At 41.4% G+C, this 21,669-nt stretch overlaps 1 protein-coding gene across 1 annotated transcript; it reads right to left on the reverse strand.

Moving 5' to 3' along the window:
• Positions 1-1,197: 1,197 nt before the first annotated feature.
• On the reverse strand, positions 1,198-20,882 carry LOC124116286 (cytochrome P450 27C1-like). Its single transcript, XM_046477561.2, has 10 exons — positions 20,769-20,882; positions 19,720-19,967; positions 8,660-8,850; positions 7,725-7,924; positions 6,210-6,410; positions 5,163-5,335; positions 4,279-4,521; positions 3,443-3,599; positions 3,010-3,053; positions 1,198-2,586 (listed from the first exon to the last, which is right to left on the reverse strand). Exons 2-10 carry the CDS (start codon positions 19,960-19,962, stop codon positions 2,476-2,478), a joined length of 1,563 nt encoding a protein of 520 aa, XP_046333517.1. The 5' UTR covers positions 19,963-19,967; positions 20,769-20,882; the 3' UTR covers positions 1,198-2,475.
• Positions 20,883-21,669: the final 787 nt, after the last annotated feature.

The following is a 21,669-nucleotide window of genomic DNA, read 5'->3' on the forward strand; positions in this document are numbered from 1 at the left end:
GTGAGTTCAGAGCATTTTCTTGTATCTGAACTCGCATGACGCGATGTGAGAATGGCCGTTTAAGACGTACTGCGCGACTGCCTGACAACGTCTACCCTCTCTATTGAGTGTCGGATGGAGCACGCTAACGACCCGGGATTAACACTGTGCGCTGTAATGTGTAAAACAAACACCACAACCACTGACAGATCAATCACATCTATTTCATTGACGGAACATATTGATTCTCAAAGGAAGGGGGCTGATGATGCAACGTACACGATATTGACACAGTTTCTGATGCCTGACTATGAAAACTTGGTCAATATAGCATTAAGGAGATATCAGTGTATTTCAACCACTCGAAAGCCTGTCTAGGGCCTCGTTGTGACGAACAGAAGCCCCGGCTAGTGTTACTGTAATTGTATTTGCACTAAACATACAAGCCACAGAGAGGTATTTATTAATTATGGGAAAGAAATGCATCCTGGTGCATCCTTGATATTTATGAAAGGGACAGACAGACTCCAGCTAAACAAACGTTTTATATTAACCATGGTGTCAGTTATTGTGTTAATAAGGACCCAAACTATTGCGTAGGGTGGAGCTATATTTCATTTGGTATTGCGGCTTCATATAACATTTTATGACCTGCGCTATACATTGACCGCTTTTTATTAATATGTGAAACATTCTTTTTAATGTCTAAAATCAGCACGAGTTTAAACAGGTGAAGAACGCGTCCAGAATATCATTGGTGTTATCTGGGTATATATATTCACTTCATTTCTTCAAAAGAGAGGTAATGATTTTTTTATCAGAAAGTTTCAATTGAATATAAAGGTAACGCACCTGCTTGATCGCGAATAACCAATGCCTCTGCTCGCCTTGTGACAGTGGAAGATATACGTGAATACAAGCGAAAAAACCCTTCTTTTTATTAAAAACATTTTCTGGTAAAAGCAGAGTCGGGTGTATGATTCATATGATTCTATATCATGAGCATGTGTTTATGAATCATTATGAAATAGTGATGATACCAGGCGTTCGCGCAAAGATTAGCATATCCTGCCCCACCGGTGGCACCCGTCACAAACACATGCAAAGGCAAGTCAATTGTTCACATTATCATTGCCACTTCAGAATACTTCTTCTGAGACATATACCAATCCACAAGTCAAACACAGTGAATCCACGAAACATAACTCAACCACGGACTGTCAATACTTCAAGGTTTAATAATTAAATATTGAATAAAATAAAGTCATATGTACAATGAGGAGGTACACACACAAGTCGATAGTAATACTGTCACTGCGTTTTATCAACAACAAATAGCTACTGAGCGTTGGGTTTATATGTACACAACTAACAATCACGATTGCTGCTTCTCGAAGTGACATGGTATTATGTCTCGTATTTCAAGCCAAAGCAGGTCAAACATCCCTGTTTATAAATACGTAACCATGGCTTCGAATATTTGACTGATCCCGCTTCCGATTGAAATACGAAACTAACACCACAGGCCTACTTAGTATCAGGACTCGAAAAGTGAGAATCCTCGTTGTGCAAACTGTGAACTGCAAAGCGTGTTAAAGTCACGTATTTTATAAATATTGACACCAGAATTACATGTCAACTGTACATTGTCTCTCAGTTGGTCGCCATGGCAACAAATGACACGCAAGGCATGCATATCACTGCCACAGTTACATAGAACACAGTTTGAAATCCCAAGGTGCTCCATAGTTGGTATTCCTTGAATGATGCGACATTTTCACGTGAAGTCAAATATACAGCTTTGTTCAACATGGCGGTGTGTACACAGTTTTTGATGACGTAATACACAATGTTTGTTGATGAAGAGGTAGAATAAGCACAAGGATGCAAAGAGGTCATGAACAGTCGTGATCACATCCAACGATTGAAAAGTTGTGAAAGAAGTGAAACAGTTCTTGGTGTTGCATTATAATAAATTTCAAGCCAGTGCATTAAAACACGGCTCATTCCGTACCCGTTACCCGTTCACAATCGACAACGTCTTTGGCTAAACATTCTGCCGTCACGGTGCAGTCATTGAAAGTGTTTTGCAAGATGCATGTCATCTTATGACGATACAAACGCTCAAGGCTGTTACGCCTGTAGGGTCTTTTGCAGGAGCGAGAGGCAGAACAGAGCGCCCAATGAACGCTCGACACGTCACAATCACCTCACGATGCACGTGCAAGAAATATGACGTCATAGCTTGGTTACATCAGCGTAACATCTCCAGTGAGGTAATTGATAATTCATCGATTCATCACCCTGAGAAAAATCCATCCTCTGCTCCTTATTTGGTCATGCAGGTTGAAAGTCGATGCCGTCCCGCTGCATGGCACGGCTATTTGTCTGTAAGCGATCTATGGCACGTTTTATCATGATCACACTGCTACACTGATTGCCTTGAGCCGCTGTACACTATAGTTGGTTCGTTTCAGGAATTCCGTTCCCACTTTTTTACCGCTCGTTGAAAAGCACCGGAAGTTCAGGCCCGGGTGTCAGCTGTGTTCGAACCGAAGGGGTGATGTCAAACTTGTCACTTAGTTGGAGACAGAAGTTCTGGCAAAGCTGCAACAAGTAACAATACGACCATAAATATAAACATCACACTTGTCAGTGGTTGCAAGCCGTGTCAGCTAAGGGGAAAGGCCCTCACTATGCCAGTTAAACTTGCCCAGATTACGAAATCTGCACACGCGAAATGGGGCGACGGGGTGCAATGTGGTTTGGTTGTCATAAATATTGCTGCTAAACGACATGATAAAATGACTCATTATACCAGGGTTATGCTTCGAGGGGAACAGTGTTTATTAACGTCCGCTCTACACTACCTGTGGATGAGCTACACCTCATTCACTTCTGAATGGAAATAGGTCAAGCGAAAACCATCGCCGACAAACGTTTGTGTGTGGAATAATTAAAAACTGCAAGCGTTCAACAACAGGTTTTAAGTGCATTTATGCGATGTTTACAAGTGTAAGTAATAACTACCTGAATTGTGGCGAGGTACATCTCTGTTTCGGCAATTCGTCGTCCTGAAATCATATATATCGTTGTGAAATATATATATATATATATCAAATATTCATTAATCATATATGTTTTTTATTCAGTTAATTTTTCTTCGTGATAGTGATTCAAAAACACATGGTCATGATACAGTCAGAGTCGTACAGATGACTTTGCTTTTGGCAGATATTTCTTATGAAAATGGACTGGATTTTGTCGCTTTTACATATTACGACATGTGGAATAACACCAGTGCTAAGCATAAGTACATATCGGTCAATAACATGCTATTATGAACGTACACCAACACAGTAGCATCAAAAGTGATATGTACCCACTTAAGTCACACTACGCAATTCTCAGTGATAAATACCATTTATTTAAACAATGTCGACGACTACCGATCTCTACTTACCGACACAGCTTCTCGCTCCGTATCCGAATGGGATGGCTGAAAACGGATGCCAATCCTTTGCTTCATCTCTCAGCCATCTCTCTGGCACAAACTTGTCAGGATTGGAGAAGATCTTCTCATCTCTCGACATAGTGTAGTTGTTTAGGAGAATGCAAGTCTGGATAATAGGAAAAAACACCGATTAGCATGAAATTAGATCGACAAAATAGATATTAACGTTTTTTGTTGTTTATTGTCTGGAATGACTGTTTTGTTAATGGTTCCTGGAATGGTTCCTGGAAGTACATGCATATGTATATGGTTGCTTGCACAGCTGAAGGAATCACTGGTGTTTGTCTGATCAATCAAGCCTACAGGAGCAGGCAGAAGTAATTAGCCAGTATGACCCAGGGTACACAGTAAGTCGTGTTTGAGCTTAGGAATGAGCAATTTGTTATGACGTTGAGCCTGCGTGGGATCGATCGTGACAGAAGCAGCGTAAATGCGCCGTGATTTGTAGTAACCGGAGTGCCAAAAGGTCAAGGATGAAATGTCTGCTGCTGATGCCAGAATGTGGGTCACCTAATTTTGATATTGACAGGGGAAGTGTGACTGACCGGGCTGTTGAAACCGATATTGGGTTAAACAGGGGTGATTCAGATGTCGGCGCTTCTTGTAAATAGTCATGAGCGGATAACAAAACTCGTCGAGTATTCATTAGGATGCAGATAAACCATACAGTTAAAAGAAAAGGAAACTTCGGAACAAAGTTCGGTACAATTAAAATACGAAACGGTAACACCGATTTCGATTGCACATAAACTAATGACGTATACACATTAAGTGATGACACGTACCCCCTTGGGTATGAGGTAATTGTCCACAACGATCTCTTCCTGTGTGACGCGAGCGTTGATGGGAATTGGTGGGTAGAGACGAAGTGTCTCTTTGATGACAGCCTTCAAGTAGGGCATATTCTGCAGGTCTTCATAGTTGGCCGTTCTCTTGTCCACTACACGATCCACCTCGTCTCGAAGTTTGTCCTGCACATGTGAATTCTTGGCCAGAGCATACACCAAGAACGACAGAGAGTTGGCCGCCTGAAAGAAAGGATGTTTGATTAATAAAGCGATCGTTCAAGGTTGTCAATTGCTACCTTCACCGTGTTCACGAACACCCGGTGTCATCACGGATGTTTAGTACAGTAAACTACGGTTATAACGAACTCAAAGGGACCACTTATTTCAGTTCGTTATAACCGTAGTTCGTTATAGGCATATATACAGCATATAAACAACAAATGACCGGGACTAAAAATAAGTTCGTTATATCGGTCAGTTCGTTATAAGCGTGTTCGTTATAACCGTAGTTTACTGTAATTCATTCGTATAATTTTCACCGCTATTTTGCCTTTTACACCAAAGGGAACCTAACTATCGGATAATCGAGACTGGTCATTCTCTGTCATTGACGTTTCATATTGAGACAGAATTTGTCAATTACAGAATTTCTATTAATAAGGGGAACAAAATTAATAGAGAGAAAACTCATGTGAGATTTGTCTGCTCTGGTTAATACACATGGTGCCAAAATCGAACTAAAAAGTATGTGGTCTATTAAATAAGTTGCTATTTGCCTTTCTTGGTACTTTAAACGTTTAAGGTCCGTGACTCCGAAATCCGCAAGATCTTATCCTGGTATTCTATGGAAATGAAGACAGTATCCGTCAATGGCCACTTACCGTATCGACACCCCCTAGCAGGATCTCTGCAATGTTGTTGTTGATTTCTTCTTTAGTCATGTTCTTCCCCGAGACGAGGTAGGTGAGGAAGTCCACTCTCTCCCCTTCCTGAGGCTCGCTGACCGCCAGGCGACTCTCCACCTCTAGCAGCTTCTTGTCTATGTGCTCCGTCGCTGCAATGTAAAAGCGGTCAAGGTTATTTGTGCCTGTGACCATCCCTATAGCGTTGCATGTACGTTCATTTCAGTCTGAGTGTGAAATATATATGTATTTGTAGCAGGGCGTGGAGTCATCACACAGATGACATCCTTACCTTGACAACTTGCTGACGGGGTTAACCTTTGGTCACGTGGACAAGACGTCCGACCTCGGATCAGATGGTCCGTGGTTCGAATCCAGAACGGGACTCCGAAATGTTAAGGCCGCTACTAATCATGACGATCAGCAAGCATTTCAAATGCAATGCAGGTATTAGTATTGTGAAACGGTTACGTTTAGATTTAGGTCTTCAGACCAAAAATCAGGATGGTGGATGGACATGTGGGTAAAACGTTCGCTCGTCACGTTGAAGCGCCGTGTTCGCATCCGACATGGGTCAATTGTGAATCTTATTTTGGTGTCCTCAGCCATGTATGTAAATTGGTAATAGCGGCATAAAACATGCTCGCTCGCTCACTCAGATTGATCAGTCTTTAACCAATCCACCCGCATCACCCATAACGTGTTCTGCTAAGGCACATCTGTCATGGTGTATACAGATGTAGAGATACCCATTTCGACCCGTGATGGTCCCGGCTAGAATAGGTCTTCACCAACCCATGCTTGCCGTAAAAGGGGACTATCCTTGTGGTAAGAGGCGACAAACGGAATCAGGTGGTCAGGGTCGCTGACTTGGTTGATGCATGTCATCGTATCCAATTGCGTGGATCGATACTGATGTCAATCACTGGATTGTCTGGTCCAGACTCGATTATTTCCAGACCGCCGTCATACAGCTGGAATATTGCTGAATGCGGCGGTAAACAACAAACAACCAAACATACGTACCGATATCATAGATTGTATCCCACGCTTGCACGTGATCCCTCCAAGCTTTCGTCCTGAGCAGTTTGTGAACATTGGCGAAGGCAACCAGTTTGTGCCCTGTGAGGAACATGGTTGCCACGGACCTGATGAAGTCCTGTATCCGGGGGGAAACATCCTTCTCCAGACACCCCAGTCTTGTCTCCAGTATCACCCACGTTAACGCTGAAACAAAGAGGACCACGTTACTAAGGGAGATCACTCTCATGACTCATCGGCATCGCACATGCAAGTGTTAGATATATCTCTGAACGGTTCGTGTGTGGTTTGTTTGTTGTTTAACGCCGCACTCAGCAGTATTCCAGCTATATGACGGCGGTGATAATAATCGAGTCTGATCCAGACAATCCTGTGATTGACATCGTGAGCATCGATCTACGAAACTGGGATGCATCAACCAAGTCAGCGAACCTGATCACCCGATCCCGTTGGTCGCCTCTTTCGACGCCGCAAGATTTAACGCCGCTTTGAACATTATTCCAGTTTTATCACGGCGTGATTCAGCCCTAAACGAGTGCAAGAATATCAGTGCTATCTGCATCATTGTTCAACTCTGTAGTTTCAACATTATCCGTAGCCTTACAAACAACCGTCGCATAGTTTGCATTTCCCAAACATATTTACACAATCGGCGGATTCGAACCTGGACCTATTTTCCTGCTTGAACTTATCACCTATCACACACAGATGTCGGATTATTGACACAATTGGGAGGCACGCATGACACTTGAAGGGACGTCGAAAGGTCATGGAAAGAGGTTATGACCTTTCATATCTAATTAAGGGATTAGTGTAACCAAACTTGTGTCACTTTAAAACAGTAGTAAATTCCCCCTCCCTTTCCGCAACAATTAACGATCCTATGATATGGGTATTTATCATAATTTCCTCGACACCTCGCTAATCCTTTAATAACCAATAAGCTCTCTAAAGACCGTTTCACAAGTATAGTTTTCTTCCTCTGCCGAATATATCAACGAGAGACATTGATTTACCTATACAGGTTTAGACACATCTCACGGCTGATTTATGTCCCTGCTAATGTGAAACGTATAGCCACCTTACTTCGTCTATATAGCCGTTCACACCATGAGAATGTGACGCGACCTCGACTATAACTGCCTGTACTTTTCATTTCAAACTATTGCTTGTTTGGCAGCCATGTATATAATGTCACAACGTATCAGTCTTTCCATGATAATTGATACACGTGTTTGTGTCTGAAAACGTGTGTAAAAGTATGGGAACCATTTTAATAAATACTAACCTTATCAGAATAAAATGTTTAACATTCATCACTCAGTTCATAACAAACAATGGCTTCTTGTTATCTTGATCATTAATATCATCAATATTTTTTTTAATTAATAATATCGAAAAAACGTCTTACAAAATCAGTTTTAAAGTTTATTTAATTCACGCGGATGAAAAGATTCAAGACATACAAGAAAAGAGGCGTGGCTAGTGGCATATACTTACTTTCCATTGTGAATTTATTGAGCTCGTTTGGTAAGTGAGGTACAAACTGCCCGTCTCCCTGCACATCCTTGAGGTATCTTAACCTCTCCATGAACGATGCCACAACATCATTGATACCGTTGACGTATTCGCCAACAGACTTGGGTCTCAGCAGTTTGGGGTTCATTGCGCTCCGACAACGTTTCCACTGTTCGCCTTGCCTGGAGGAGAGATGTAGGCCATTAATTTTCACCCCCAGGATTCACAATACTATTTTTTCGCACAAATATAATATATTGATGTACATTGTATAAAGAAATTAACTATGCGGTCTTCCATTCTGTAATAAGCATAATCAAGAACACCTATTTCGTTGCAACCAAGTGCTTAATTGAAATATATCCTTAGATAAATGGCCCCAGGAATTCTAATTGAACACTGACCATAAGCTTTTATTGGAATACATTAACCTAGTCGTTTTGATGTATGTTTATTTAGGGTGATCGCTTCAAATGTAATATACTTCAGCATAAATCCCAGCTTATATGAATATGTACTTATGTGGAGAGCTGCCCGCTTCAGAACATGAATCCATGACGTGAAAGCTTCGTATATGTTTAAAAAAATAATTTTTAAAATGCTATATCAAATAACATTCTCAATGGAACAATACGCTTAAATCAAAGATATTATTTCAATAAGCAATTGACATTTAATAATTGATAATTCATATTGTCTTCTATTTATTTTTCTATATTAAACTAATTTCTATGAGCAAAGGCGATTATCAGCTCTCTGAATATTCATTCCATTAAGTGCACTAAAACAATTAACCCTTAACCAACCACGACCCTTGTTGAACGGTGACTCCTTAACAGGTAGCAACATACAGCGACTCTCAAGACACGCACAGCCATTTACAGCTTGATTTATGGGACAAGTACGTGAATACATACGCAGTCATGATGCCGCCCTTCTTGTTTCTCATCTCATTGTACAACTGCCATGATTGGTAGGGGGGTCGGAAGGGGTACTTCCCCTCCGACCGAAGGATCTCCTCAACAAGGGAGGGGTCTGCCACAGATAGGTTGGTGACCGGGCCGAATGGCTCTTTGAAGATTTTGCCGTACTTTTTATGTGTACGTCGCTGAAAGACAGAAGGGTCATCAGTATATAAGACGCATCATAAACATTATGACAGGCGCTGAATGGAAAGGTTTATCATTTTATTAAACAAAGTAGGACTAGGCATGTATATGTATGGATATATCTATACATACATTTACTTTGTTTTTGCAAATATGAACAGACTTAAAGTCATAGGAACGGATAAAAATAATAAATCATACTTTTAAAGAATATCTAACCAAACATCGATTATTCATCTGTTTGGCATCTCACATCGCGGGGAGACAATCTATGACCACGTGTTCATATAATACATGCCTGGGGTTATATTTCGTGAATACTCAGGACTATTTCCTGAATTCTATCCTAAACCTTTCCTGTTTCAACTCGGATGCAATAATAGAGGTTCCCCCACCCTTTCATTCTCAGTCTTGTCAGTGACAGGATCTGGGCATTGTCAGTGAATCGGGACTCTCTGTGCGAAAACCCTCAGTGATCCCGTCAAGATACGAGGAAACGTATCTAAGAATGGAGTCGTTTAATTCAACTTTATCTCCGCTTAATGTATATACAGAGATAACGCCTTCAATTATTTGTTTCTTTTGCGTTACTGAGAACACAATCAAAGCAAATATGACACATTCAAACAGCTGTTGGTTTACTTTATACGGATTGTAGCGTTTCGGGGGGAAAAGTAGTGTATCTTTTCGACACGCTCGATCATAACGGAAGAGTAAAAAAATTGGATCGAGATGTCTCAAGCTGGAACGAGATGTCCTACAACTGATGATTGATAGCAGGACTTGCCCTAATAGGTCTTATTTGACTTTTTTATACGCTATGGCATCTGAAGGTGAAGTAAAAAAATAAGATTTAAGACTTTCACTGTAAGTAAAAATGTGGAAAGTGGAAATTATTGATAAAACGGTTGACTTCGGGAAAGCAAAAAGGTTTCTGTCTCTAGTTTAGATATGGAAGGCAGGGTTTATGCTTTGACCTAACTATAAAATTCACCATCAATGTTTGCGCTATCAAAACACGTAAAGTTGACGTTATCTACAGTTGCTAAACAAACGACGGAATGGTAATCGCTGCTTGAAATAATAAACTTGATACCACTACAAGAACAAATGGTAAATGTTATGCTTTATCGGTAGAAACTTCAAGATTCCAGACCGTTTTGCTTACGTTATCCGCATCAGGTTCACGTTATCATATAAACCATGCATGTTCGAACTAAACAGGCAAATTAAGTTTGTAAAAGAAATATGCTTGGATTGTTTAGATTTACATTGTAAGAAATCTATATGGGACACTTTATATGGGTGTCCCTACAAACGATAATTGGGATCTTGAATATTAGCCAGACAAGATTCAGAGTGATAATAATCCTTCATAAGAAATACGTCAAAGAAAAGCGGCAAAGGTCATAGGTTTTCCCCAGACAAGGAATTAGCTCCGGGTAACGATATTTCTTCTCGACATAAACACTCGTGAGTGGGCAATAACTCAGTGGAAAATGCATTTTGTCGACTGGTGTCACTTTTTTGCCACATGAAAAAACAATATTCATATGAAGCGACTGTAAGAAACTCAAGAATGTACAAGCGATTTGACATAATTAATACGTGTTATCACAGCTGAAACAGATTGTGTGACACGTGGTGACGAGGGATTAAGTTTAAATTCGAGTCGATCAGCGGGGTAGTTCTTGCTGTTTGATGTACCTGTTGTGTCATTCACATACAGCAGATCACGAACCCTGCCCATAAAACTGTGTGTATTATCCTAAATTCCCTCGTAAAAAAATGACGAGGGCAAAAGTACCATTTATTTGATAAGGAATGCCAGGAATCTTAAAGATAGGAGCGTCGTGGAGCAATGTCCCGCAGAATGTTCCTAATTTGTCGTTACTGATTATCATTCCAGAAGGTAAGGCATGGTAAGAGGTCGTATGTCATGCATGCTGTCTCTGATATTCCATGCACGGAACGAGAAACATTCTATGCATATTAACGATGACAAAACATCATCTCTCCGTATGCCATGCATGTTCAAGCCACCATAATGAGAAGGGAAGGTCCTCTTGTGTCGTAGCATGACAAGTTACTTATGTTAGGTTGTATTTGTGATGCAAGGTATTACTGTTGGCTTGACGATGTTTAAATCGTAATTCGGCACACATCGTTGAAATAGACTATGCCATCCGACGTCAAGGAACCATCATATATTTGTTACGGACACAGTTTAGATAACACCAGTGGGAAAGGAAGGACAAGTGCAATTACACGAGGTTACAGGGATTAAGAGGTAATTTAACTGGAAATCTTTCAATTGATGCGAAATATATATGACAAGGGAACAATGATATCGTCTTTTTCGCGAGAAATAACTGTGATATACGATGCAATCGAGTCGAACATATTGTTCGTACGTTAGTCAAATTTTGACCCCACACTGCTTGACAAGGCAGACATTGAATGAAAATTTATGCATGTTTGAAAGTGTTGGTTCAACTTTATCACAATACCGACCGATAAGGACGCACACACCGTTTGTTTGAGAGTCTATTAAAGTATAGTATGTTTGAACCCCGGCCAACGCACTACGAAACAGGTCAGGAACTTTCTGCTGCCACAACCCCACTGAGTTTGCTGGCTAAGGTCGTTTTCTATCTTATCGGTTAAACTTCGAGGGTGGCAAAAGGGTGATAGCATGTCATGCCACACAACAATGACGTCATCAATGAGGGAGTTAATGAGTTGGTTGGCCTGCTCGATTCTCAATGAACCAGTCTCTGGTTGTCGCTTTTTCGGACGGAAAGGAGGTCACGGAGGTCAGAGATCCCTGAAAAGGAAGCTCGGTGAACACAATATAAGGGGTTTTAAAAGGTCTGTTGCATGTTAGGGTGAATTTAACAATAGTATTATGTACACGTGATGTCACATTGTCAGATGGTATTGTTAACCCTTTAAGGGCAAGCCCTATCCGGATCAAGCCCTGTCATATACGTTAAACGTGACACTGGTATAACACCATAAGAAGGGCCTGCTTAATGGATATGTGCATATTACTTAACCCTGAAACGTCTAAGATACCCTAAACCACGGACGATGCTAATAGGGTAGGGCTGTCATAAGGCCATAGGGTTAAAGGACATTTTTTATGTAGAAGACACACGGGAGGGGTAGGACAATAGGTCGACACAAACCCGCATTGTCCTCTCGTGTACGGCCCTGTTGCAGAGGACAATGCAGACCCCTAAAGCTGACCCCTACAGGCTGTTAGAATGCTGCCACGCTGGATGATGAATCAATCACTCAGTTCAGCTTTTGTTAGGGATCTGGGCACGTGGTCGTAAACATCCCACGCTTCGCCTTGGCGTAGGGGTAACTGCAAGGTTGTCTTCTCCCTGGGCCCGTATTACAAAGACTCTTCTGATCCTCCGGATAGTGCGTCGGCTGTGACTAACAGTGGGTAATTGGGGGCTTGCTAAGTGCGAAAAATGACAAGGGGTTACGTTGAAGGACCTCATTCGATACCCAGGGAACCTGCAAACCCTGTTTATTTGCTTATTTTTGGTGACTTTGTCCAAATACCTGACACTTCTAATGACATTGGACTCCACTACAAAGAGATGGACTGTTCCTCGCAACAAGCTCAAAAACTACCTATAAAAAGAAAGGCACTTGAAATACTGCAAGGTTTTAAATTAAACTAAAATTTAATAAAGTTATTTACTGACGATCCTGATCCATGTACAGCTCTTCGCCCCGTAAAGAGGTAAGCTAACCTTCTCAAAGCGCCTGACTCGGGCTTTTCAATTAGACGGCCGAAGGAATTTGTCAAATGCAAATGTCCATTGCGATGTTACACTTAAATTGTTAGGGTTCAAAGAAACTCAAGGGATTGACGAGGATGAAGCACGTTTTCTGGGGTCGGAGAAAACTCGCGTCTTATTCGGCCAGCGCAAGGGACAAAGAAAACATAGCACAGAGACTAAACTTCTATTGAAGTACGGTAATTGCCCTTTTCGTCCCCTCCAGCCCGTGGAAACAGAACACACTACTAGAAAGTCCCGACCCGCGAAATGTGATACCACGAGAATAAAGAAGGCCTCTCGGACCCAAATAAAAACTGGGGTGATTTGCACGAATCTAAACAACTGCAAAATACATCTATTTTCAATTCCCCACCATGTTCAACATACCAGTGATCTCATCCTATAATCTGATTAGAATATGGATCAGGTGCCGGGTCAGCTTAATAGATTTCGTGGAATATTAATATTTTTATCAACTGTTAATTTATTACGTATTTTCAGGACAAAAGTCACAAAGACAGTCTCATTCATAAATGAGCCACTCCTGTGGGAAGTGTGGAGTGTTGACGGTTCTTGTTCGTAAGGAATGTGTCGACAGTTATAGGGTTAAAACAATTTGCGGGGGACATATCCATTCATACGTTGGGGATGATGTGTATCTACTGTTCAAAATCTCTTACATCGCTTGGAAAGAGAAAAGCGTGTTCTCTTTTTTTGCTTATTGGCCCATAGACGTATGAAACAAGGAGTTGTGGAGGTGGGGAAGATCTCTCGCAGATGGGAGCTCCGACATCTGCAGCTCTATACCGCTAGAAGCCTCTGGCCAACTATTCGTACAAATACACTTGTAAAATACCTGGCTTGCCACAGTTTCATAAGGAGAGTCTGAAAATAACATCGTATCTATTCCTAAGAGGCACAGCTACGAATGTTTTTAAGTGTTTTCACAATTGTTTACAGAAAGGTGTACCTTATTCTGGGCCAAATTCTATAGAGGGCACGTGAGAATTGTTAAGCTTGCTGGTTTCCTTGTTAGATGCGGGGCATTAAAAGGGGTACCTCCATCTAAAGTAATACCCTACTTTACTATACCCTCGATCCTGTACCAGATTCGAAAAAGTAACACACATTTTCATCTAGGATTCATCGGTTTTATTCTGATTTTTGTAACCTAATTAATTCACCAACATAGTTTTGTGTCCTTTGTCGATATCATATGCGTCAAACAAAATCTTTCAAAAAATGTTTAAGTGAACAGTATCCAAGATCCATTACGTATTCGAGATATGTAGCCATGAAAGAAAACACTGTGCCACATGGAGGTTGCTGGGAGTGCGACAAGGATATGCTATCCTTCCGTACCTCTTACCTATGACCAGCAATATTTGTAGAGAAAATGCCACTTAGTTCTGGATTAAATGGCGGTAATGAGGAAACGAAAGGTGTCGTGTAAACGAAAAGATCTTTCCCCTGTAGTAGACTATGTAAGCCCCGGAAACGCGCGATAGCTAATAAACGTCAGAACACTCTCTGCTGAATTGACTCCACTTTAAACAGACAGCGACCTTTTGAATGTTTGGCCGAATCACAAGTCAATCTTAGAATTGTTTTTGGCTTGGTTTGCCGGGGTAATTGTCAATGTTTGAAGTACTGATTCTCTACCGATATTAAGGTCTAGCGTTTAAGGCTGTCATTTGTCCTCCGCTCCATGCTGTTGGTCGTGCGTGGACCTTGTAACACATTACTGCAAGACCTAGGACTCAAACAAAACCTGCTAAATCTTCGCTTGACCACTGGCTAGGGAGAGATAGCCTATTTCATTTGACCACCTGAGCTTTTCAAATATGATGGCACAAACAAACAGGCTTCACTGAGCCGTGTGCCCGACCACAAAGATGTTTGTAGCTTCCAAGCAGAAATGTTAAGAACGTGATGTGAACTCCGAACTAAGTTTGGAGATGGACTTTTAGAAAGGGTTCTAGGTCAAAGCCTGCTCGTGAGTGAAGGGATGAGGTTTGTATATTTACATAGTATGTCCATGCTGTTATCCAGGGCGCTACATTGAACATCCGATTTGAATTCTCTTTCATTCATTAGGACGGCCCCTGTGTGTCGCTTCAACACGTGGGGTGTGCTGAATGTACGACTTAAAATCTAAATTTGACACGGTTAAATCAAAGCTACGAAAACAATGTTTTTTGGGTAATATATATCTTTTTGAAATAACTTTTGTACCCAACGTCTTTGACAAATCAGAAAAGTAGAAAATCGAGATGTTTATTTGAAAAGTAGTTCTCATAAACGTATTTTAATATGACTTAGTTATGAACATAGGGTTAGCAACACGTGGCCCAAGGGCCAGATACCAAACTTAAGTGTGAGCAGGTTAGCAATGAATATTTGCATCTGTTTCTGCCGAGGATTGACGGACCGTACATCAACAAACAAGAATTGAACCACATGTTCCATTCCCCCATACAAACGCCATCTATCTCTACCACACTGAGATAGTCTCCCCCGTTGCACAACGAGAACAATTTCAGTTGTTGACTTCCCTTAGCCTTATCTTGGCTGACGTGATCGCGATTCTGACAATGCCTCCTTAACGTCACTCACGCCGTTGACGTTAACGTCACTCGGGCCGTTGACGTCATTACACAATTATTTTTTTCAATACGTATATGACGTATCTCGAGGGAAACGCTGAGAAACACCACTGCATTTACACGCAACTTGGCTAAAATCACGTGACCTTGACAACATCGAAATTAACCAGAACAATCATTTAATCTACATTTTAATATTCAAAGCTATTTGACCACTCTGGGGAAGGAATCACGTACATTTATCAGTTAAATAAACCAGTCTGGTTTCACAGACCACAGATAATGTACACTTATTTGCCGCATAGCGTTCTCCAAATTGAGATAATGTTAAGGCCATCTGCGATCTCACAAGCATCCCAGGGGCATCACCGCCAGAGACTTCAAGGCCAAGTTATTTCATGTCAATATGACTGGCATAGCTATCTCACACCGTACTCTCGGAGTGTCACCTATCATATTTGCCATCGAGATCAATTCACTAGAGGACAGGTATTTAGGACGTCCAACGGTAACTTGAAAAACAGCCCACTCGTGCACACAACAACATCTAACCCACGTAACGTCTCTCGCTATTCGGTAAAAACATTCCAATCATTTCTTCCAAAAATGTTTTTAAATGTTATCATTTTGAGGTAAACTGGTTCAAAAGGTGTTTTTACCTTGAAGACATTTTACACCGAAATTGGGTCGTTCAGCTAGCTGGGAATAAGCGGGAACTTGGATCGCTGCCCCAACGGGTAATTGGTACAAGGCACGTTCAAACAGCTCACTTTAAAAAGAATATTATTTCTAAAACTAGCTGAATTAAAGAATTATAATGGATTATCACGTCCCTCGCAACTATGAACCTTTGAGTGTACATCAATACAAGGTTGAGTTATACTGGACGTATTCTGACAAAAGTACTAACTTTATTCCTTGTTGTAATGAGATACACAGATGTCAGTATATCAATTCTATATTGCGTGAAGACACTACAAAGTTATGCTGTTGTTTTTCTTTATTTTTTGTTCTAAATCGTTACCTTTCACAGTATCAAATTTGACCTCTAAAAAACGCCCTCGTATAGTCTCCTGCCATTGAACCAATACATGCGTAATGCTCAGCAAACGTCATCCAGTGCAAGGGGTTCAAAAAACGTCAAATGCCCGTGTGTAAAACACTAGGCAAATGTCCCGGATTGTTCAAGCCAAAGCGTCTCTCTGGAGACATTAGTGGCGCTTTGATGATGGATTATCACAGCTAATCAGCCCAAACCTAGGGCCGGTTCGGCAGAAACGAGTGGTACCCAAAGTCGGAAAATATTTGGTTGTAAAATATGATGAATGGAAATGAGACGGAGGTTTAAATTGTTGCTATATGATGCATGTGGTGAAATATATTTAGATACATTATCTATGCTTTAGTGAATTGGTATATTTTATTCAGGAAATCCTTGAGTTTAATGCATCACAGTGCAGAGTAAATTGTATAATTAATGTATTAATAACCGGGAATAAATGACTATACCATATGTACAACCTTGCAAAATCACGTAACGATTGTTAACGTTTACGCTATTTATCATTTAATGAACTGCAGTCTCAAAGATGCCTGTTATCCAACATGCTGAAATATAAATGTCATATACATCCCATAGTTATGTCATTATCATTTAAAACATGACAATGACATGACAACGACATGACAATGACATCACATCACACGCGGGTGGGTGTAACAGCGTCTTTGTTGGAGTGAGTTAGTGTGACAGTTTTGACGTTCCGCGCGGCTAACTCGACCAGTCGAGGAACACGGGCTATAAGTCGACAGGTGAAACATGAAGCTGGTCCCTGCTGTTGTCAGACATCACAATACACACACGTGTCCCCTAGCGTCACGCCCTACTGCCGAGCCTTTCTATCTTACTACACTATCTTACCTCCTCTTTCCTACGAGGGGTATCACAACAGTGACTTTGCCTTATATACAGTTCCATTATCACGAGGTCAGTATTGTCGCATAAGAATATTTCAGTAATTAGAGTAAAGAAATTGGATGGTAGTATGTTTCTCCAATAACAGAAAATAAGCATCGAACGTTAAGAAATAGGGTAGAAGTATACCACCTTGCCACAGACCTCTATCGGTGTTATTGCTTTTAAAAGTTCTTAAATGTTTTCAACAGCGTTACGTCAAACAAACTCACATTTAGGACAGCGTTTTTTAATAGACAAGGCCCAAAACAAGAATGTCTATTGTTAATTATAAAATGTTGAAAACGTGTAATGGACAGGTGAACAGTTTCTAAATATTTCAAGTCTACGCGGATAATGTTTTCAATCTCTTCATAACAACAGAGTGTTTGTAATAAACACACCAGCAGAACTACAATTAGGCAAAGTGCTTATAATTCTTGGCAAGCTTGTAATGTATTTAGACCCAGTGAAAACACTTCCGTACTGCTCGACATCCTCCCACATACCTCGCGTATCCACAGAAATTACAAACCAGTTTAGTTCCTGGCTCCAAACTCAACAATCCCACATCTATCTGCACTTGGATAACGCGGATGGGTTAGCGAACTGAGCACGTGGTGGCTTCTCCTTCAGCCTGAACAATCTCAAGACACTGCCTGACTTACCGATCCAAATATGCCTCTATATTCCATTCAGAGTGAAGACGAATTACGACGAGTTATTGTCGCGGTATAATAGACGAAGCCATTCTCATCATTTTCGACGCGCAAATGAGACTTAGCTAGAATACAAAGAAATGTATGGGAATTTCTAATGAGAAACACCCTTCTGATGGGCCGTTTCAATAAGTATTTACGTTCGTGGCTGTCTTTCTCGGATCGGAGTCCACGTACAACGTTTATAACCACTACCTGCTGAGTGATGTCCTCAATGGGCTTTCATACTAGTGAGAAATCTATTAGCACGTATATAATAGGCTAAGCGACTTTGGTCATCGGGAGGCCGGGTTTAGAGCCAAGGAGAAAGAATACTACTAAACCGGCAGTGTCTTTTTGGCCTGCGATCGGGAGCTCACTGACCCTTGCCCACTGTTCACTGCAGTGTTAGTATATTGTAACGTCGTTTCTATTGAAATTCAAAGGTAACGACTAACATATCTGTTCCATTGTGTCTTGGCGTTAACAGAACTTGTTTAAGCCAGGCTCCGATTTTGCCTGATGTGATATAACAAATGTATTATTGAACTTACAACCTCCCTTTTATACAGAAACATATCTATGCCAAACAGAGCGTGAACGGTCCATGTAATGAAATGGTAAAATAAACAGCCGTTAAACACCGTCGGAATCATTAACGTGTTAAATTTGCCCGAGTAGCGGTTTAAAGGAAAGTTACGCTGTGGCATGTGTCTAAAAGAGTATCAATGGAAAAGACGTCTTGAGAGGATCAGTGTTGAAGGCATGTGAAAGGTAAACACAGGGCCCAGCCTGGTGAGGTGGACACGGGACGTCGACGTTGCTGAAGCCGCAACCGGTCAGGACCGAGAACGCGCTTAGAGACAGCCGCCGCCGCTGACACACGGAGCTTGCACTGTTTTGAGTACATACCAGAACCCTTAGTTCGTCGTGCGGACAAATCCTATCTCTGCCCTATAGAAATGTCATAAGAACTGTGTAAGGGAACATGCACCATGCTGTTAGCTCCGGGGATCTTTTACCTGGTAAATGTTTCAGGAGGTATGTGTGGCTCATATCGTATGTTCAGTTATCGGAGAACGGCTTGTCAATGGCGTGAGATTTGGAGTATAGATCATCTGTTCAAACGTGTGCATGTAGCTGATAAGATTTTGCCGTTTCTCAAACATTTCTATTGAAAACCCGCACGTTACGTGTTCATGAGAAAGTATTGTTTACGGGTATATTTTTAGCAATGGTGGTTGGGTTAACCCATGTTTAATCACTGAAACAATTCAGGTTTCGAAAGGGTGGAAATCATGCCATGCTTTTTTTAACGTCGCGTAAAGAAATCTTACTACACTATTAGAACTCTGTTAAATGTGGTGTGGCGACACCCTTATATAATGGGCAGCTGGTGTTCTTTTTAGCAGTACGTTGGACACGTTACGCTGACAGTTGCACCCCTTGGGGGAATACACCCCTCCCCTTTGTGAATAGACGCTCCACCCCTCCCCCTTTGTCATAAGACGCACCCGGACAAAGACGCTAGCTCGAACTCGCCACAGCAAGATTCCTGTATGTCATTCTACACTGCCGGGTATGTCTGTTGCATTTCTACCACGGCGCCTCGTCTGTATATTAACGCAAAAATACCCTACAAGTCCACACATCCACTCACACGAAGCGATTACCTGCCCACCTCCCGCTTATATCATCAACAATTACGCGTACCAATTTGCACAGCAAACACGTGGGGCTAAGTCAGCGGTGAGTTACTATACTACTGCTGAGATTACTACTAGAAGGAAAACGTAAACAAGCTTACCTGAACTTCATGCATTTGTCCCTTGTTAGCTTTCCGAAAATACTCCGGTAGAGTCCCAACAACGGGCAGTCCCGTGGGACCAGGCAAGTCCTCAAAACTCCTTGGGGATGCATCAGTTAAAGATAGGTCCGAAGAATCGGACGCTTCGGTAAAAACACGGCGAACCCCAACGGTGTTTCTCTGTCCACGGGCAAGAAGAGTCCGGCCATGGGATGCGACACGTCTCAACACCGACTCAGCCATAGCGTCTGAAAATCCCACAGAAAAAAAACTTCTATATCAAGTCCACTGGGCCAGAAGGTAGCGCCCTCCGAGGCGTGGAACAGTCGTCGTAATGCAGCGAGGGATGCTGAGCTCGGACTAACGGTTGTACTGAAGCTGTGGAGCTTCCCGTCTTCTCACTGTGGAGGCCGGCCGCGCTTGTACCGTGGCGTGACTTCAACTGTAGAGTTGTTCGCACCTCGGCCCGATCTTACTCGGAGCTTGGCGGTCCGCTTACTGAGCGAAGCAATAGACGAATTCACTTAAATAGGGTCAGCCCGTGCAGAATGAGCGCACGTATACATAAACACAGAAGGTGGAGATGTTAGGTTTGTTACTTGCTGCTCTGATCCAATCAGCTGTTGCTTCAGCTGAAATACCGGTCAATCATACGTTCTCCATACCAAACATAGAATTATGCCATAAGAAAATTATAGGATTTGGGGTTTGACGTTTATGCAAATCAACCTTGCTAAAAATTCGGAGTTGGAAATATGACAGTGGGGTCTTGTTTGTGTGCTTGTAAGAACCGAGTCTCCGTGCCGAGTTTTGATAATTGGTCATTTCATATTGGATTTTAACTTTGATCCTTAGGTCTAAATCTCGTGAGTATTGAAATGAGTAATTAAACATGTATTATTATATAGGATTAATAAACGCGCATCACCACATATATTTTTAACTGTATGTTTTTAATTTATAAAAAAAGTACGTCGTATTTTACAACATAGGAATTAGATTTTTCTGCAATTCAAGCATGCGGAAAACATGACAATCGTAATACGTACCGATGATTGATTGAAATGAAGCCGGATCAATTTCTCTCAGCTGTTGAATGACAATAGGTATTGAGGCTCAGAATGTAAATTTCTCTTGACATACATACACCATGAACGGGTTTGAAAGTTGTGTTTATCAGTCGCTCGTCTCTGTTTTATGTGTCCCGATTTCCCGTTGATGATGAAATCTATGTCCACTCAGAGAACGTATTTCACGTTTAAAGGTCTTCTCGTGTAATGACCCTCTATTATATGGTAATTGAAATGAACGCAAAGGTTTCAATTGATCTCGTAGATTATTTTTATGAACTTGTATGTACTTGAAAGTGCGATATCATAACAATCTGGACACTGCCCTGTTTCCGTACGCGTTAGGAAGTTTAGCTTCGGACAGTACTCGAGTGTTTAACTCGGTATGGCTCCTGTTCTCATACCTGCGTGTTAAGTCCTCTGTGTCTCCTGCATGCGCTCGTACCCGCCTTGTATAGTATGTTATTTTCACTCGTTCTTTTGACAATAAACATCCTTCCAAAGTTTGTACGGAAAAAAATATGGAGTCAAATTGACCTGATTTGTCTTTATCATGGATTTCTCTGCAATAGGAAGGTACCGCATCATTCATTTTGTAGGACTGGTTTCAGGGACAATAGAATAAGAAGTTTTATTTCTGATGTTTTATTGATAAAACTATACCCGGTTAATTTGCGAAGGTTCTTGCAGTGGTGGGTTGTACTGTACGACAGTCACATCGTGTGGAACCTAGAGAGTTTATCTTTACAATTACAAAAAATCCTCATTGTTTGGGGTGTTTTATTATCCGGGTACATTATAACCTATATAATCTCGGTTCAGGGAAATTTCGTGAAAGATTACCTGAGCTAGGCATCATTTTAATATCAAGTTTTAGCAC

The sequence above is a fragment of the Haliotis rufescens genome, unplaced genomic scaffold (assembly GCF_023055435.1).
Source record: "Haliotis rufescens isolate VD_foot unplaced genomic scaffold, xgHalRufe1.0.p SCAF_30, whole genome shotgun sequence".
Classification (NCBI taxonomy): Eukaryota; Metazoa; Mollusca; class Gastropoda; order Lepetellida; family Haliotidae; genus Haliotis; species Haliotis rufescens.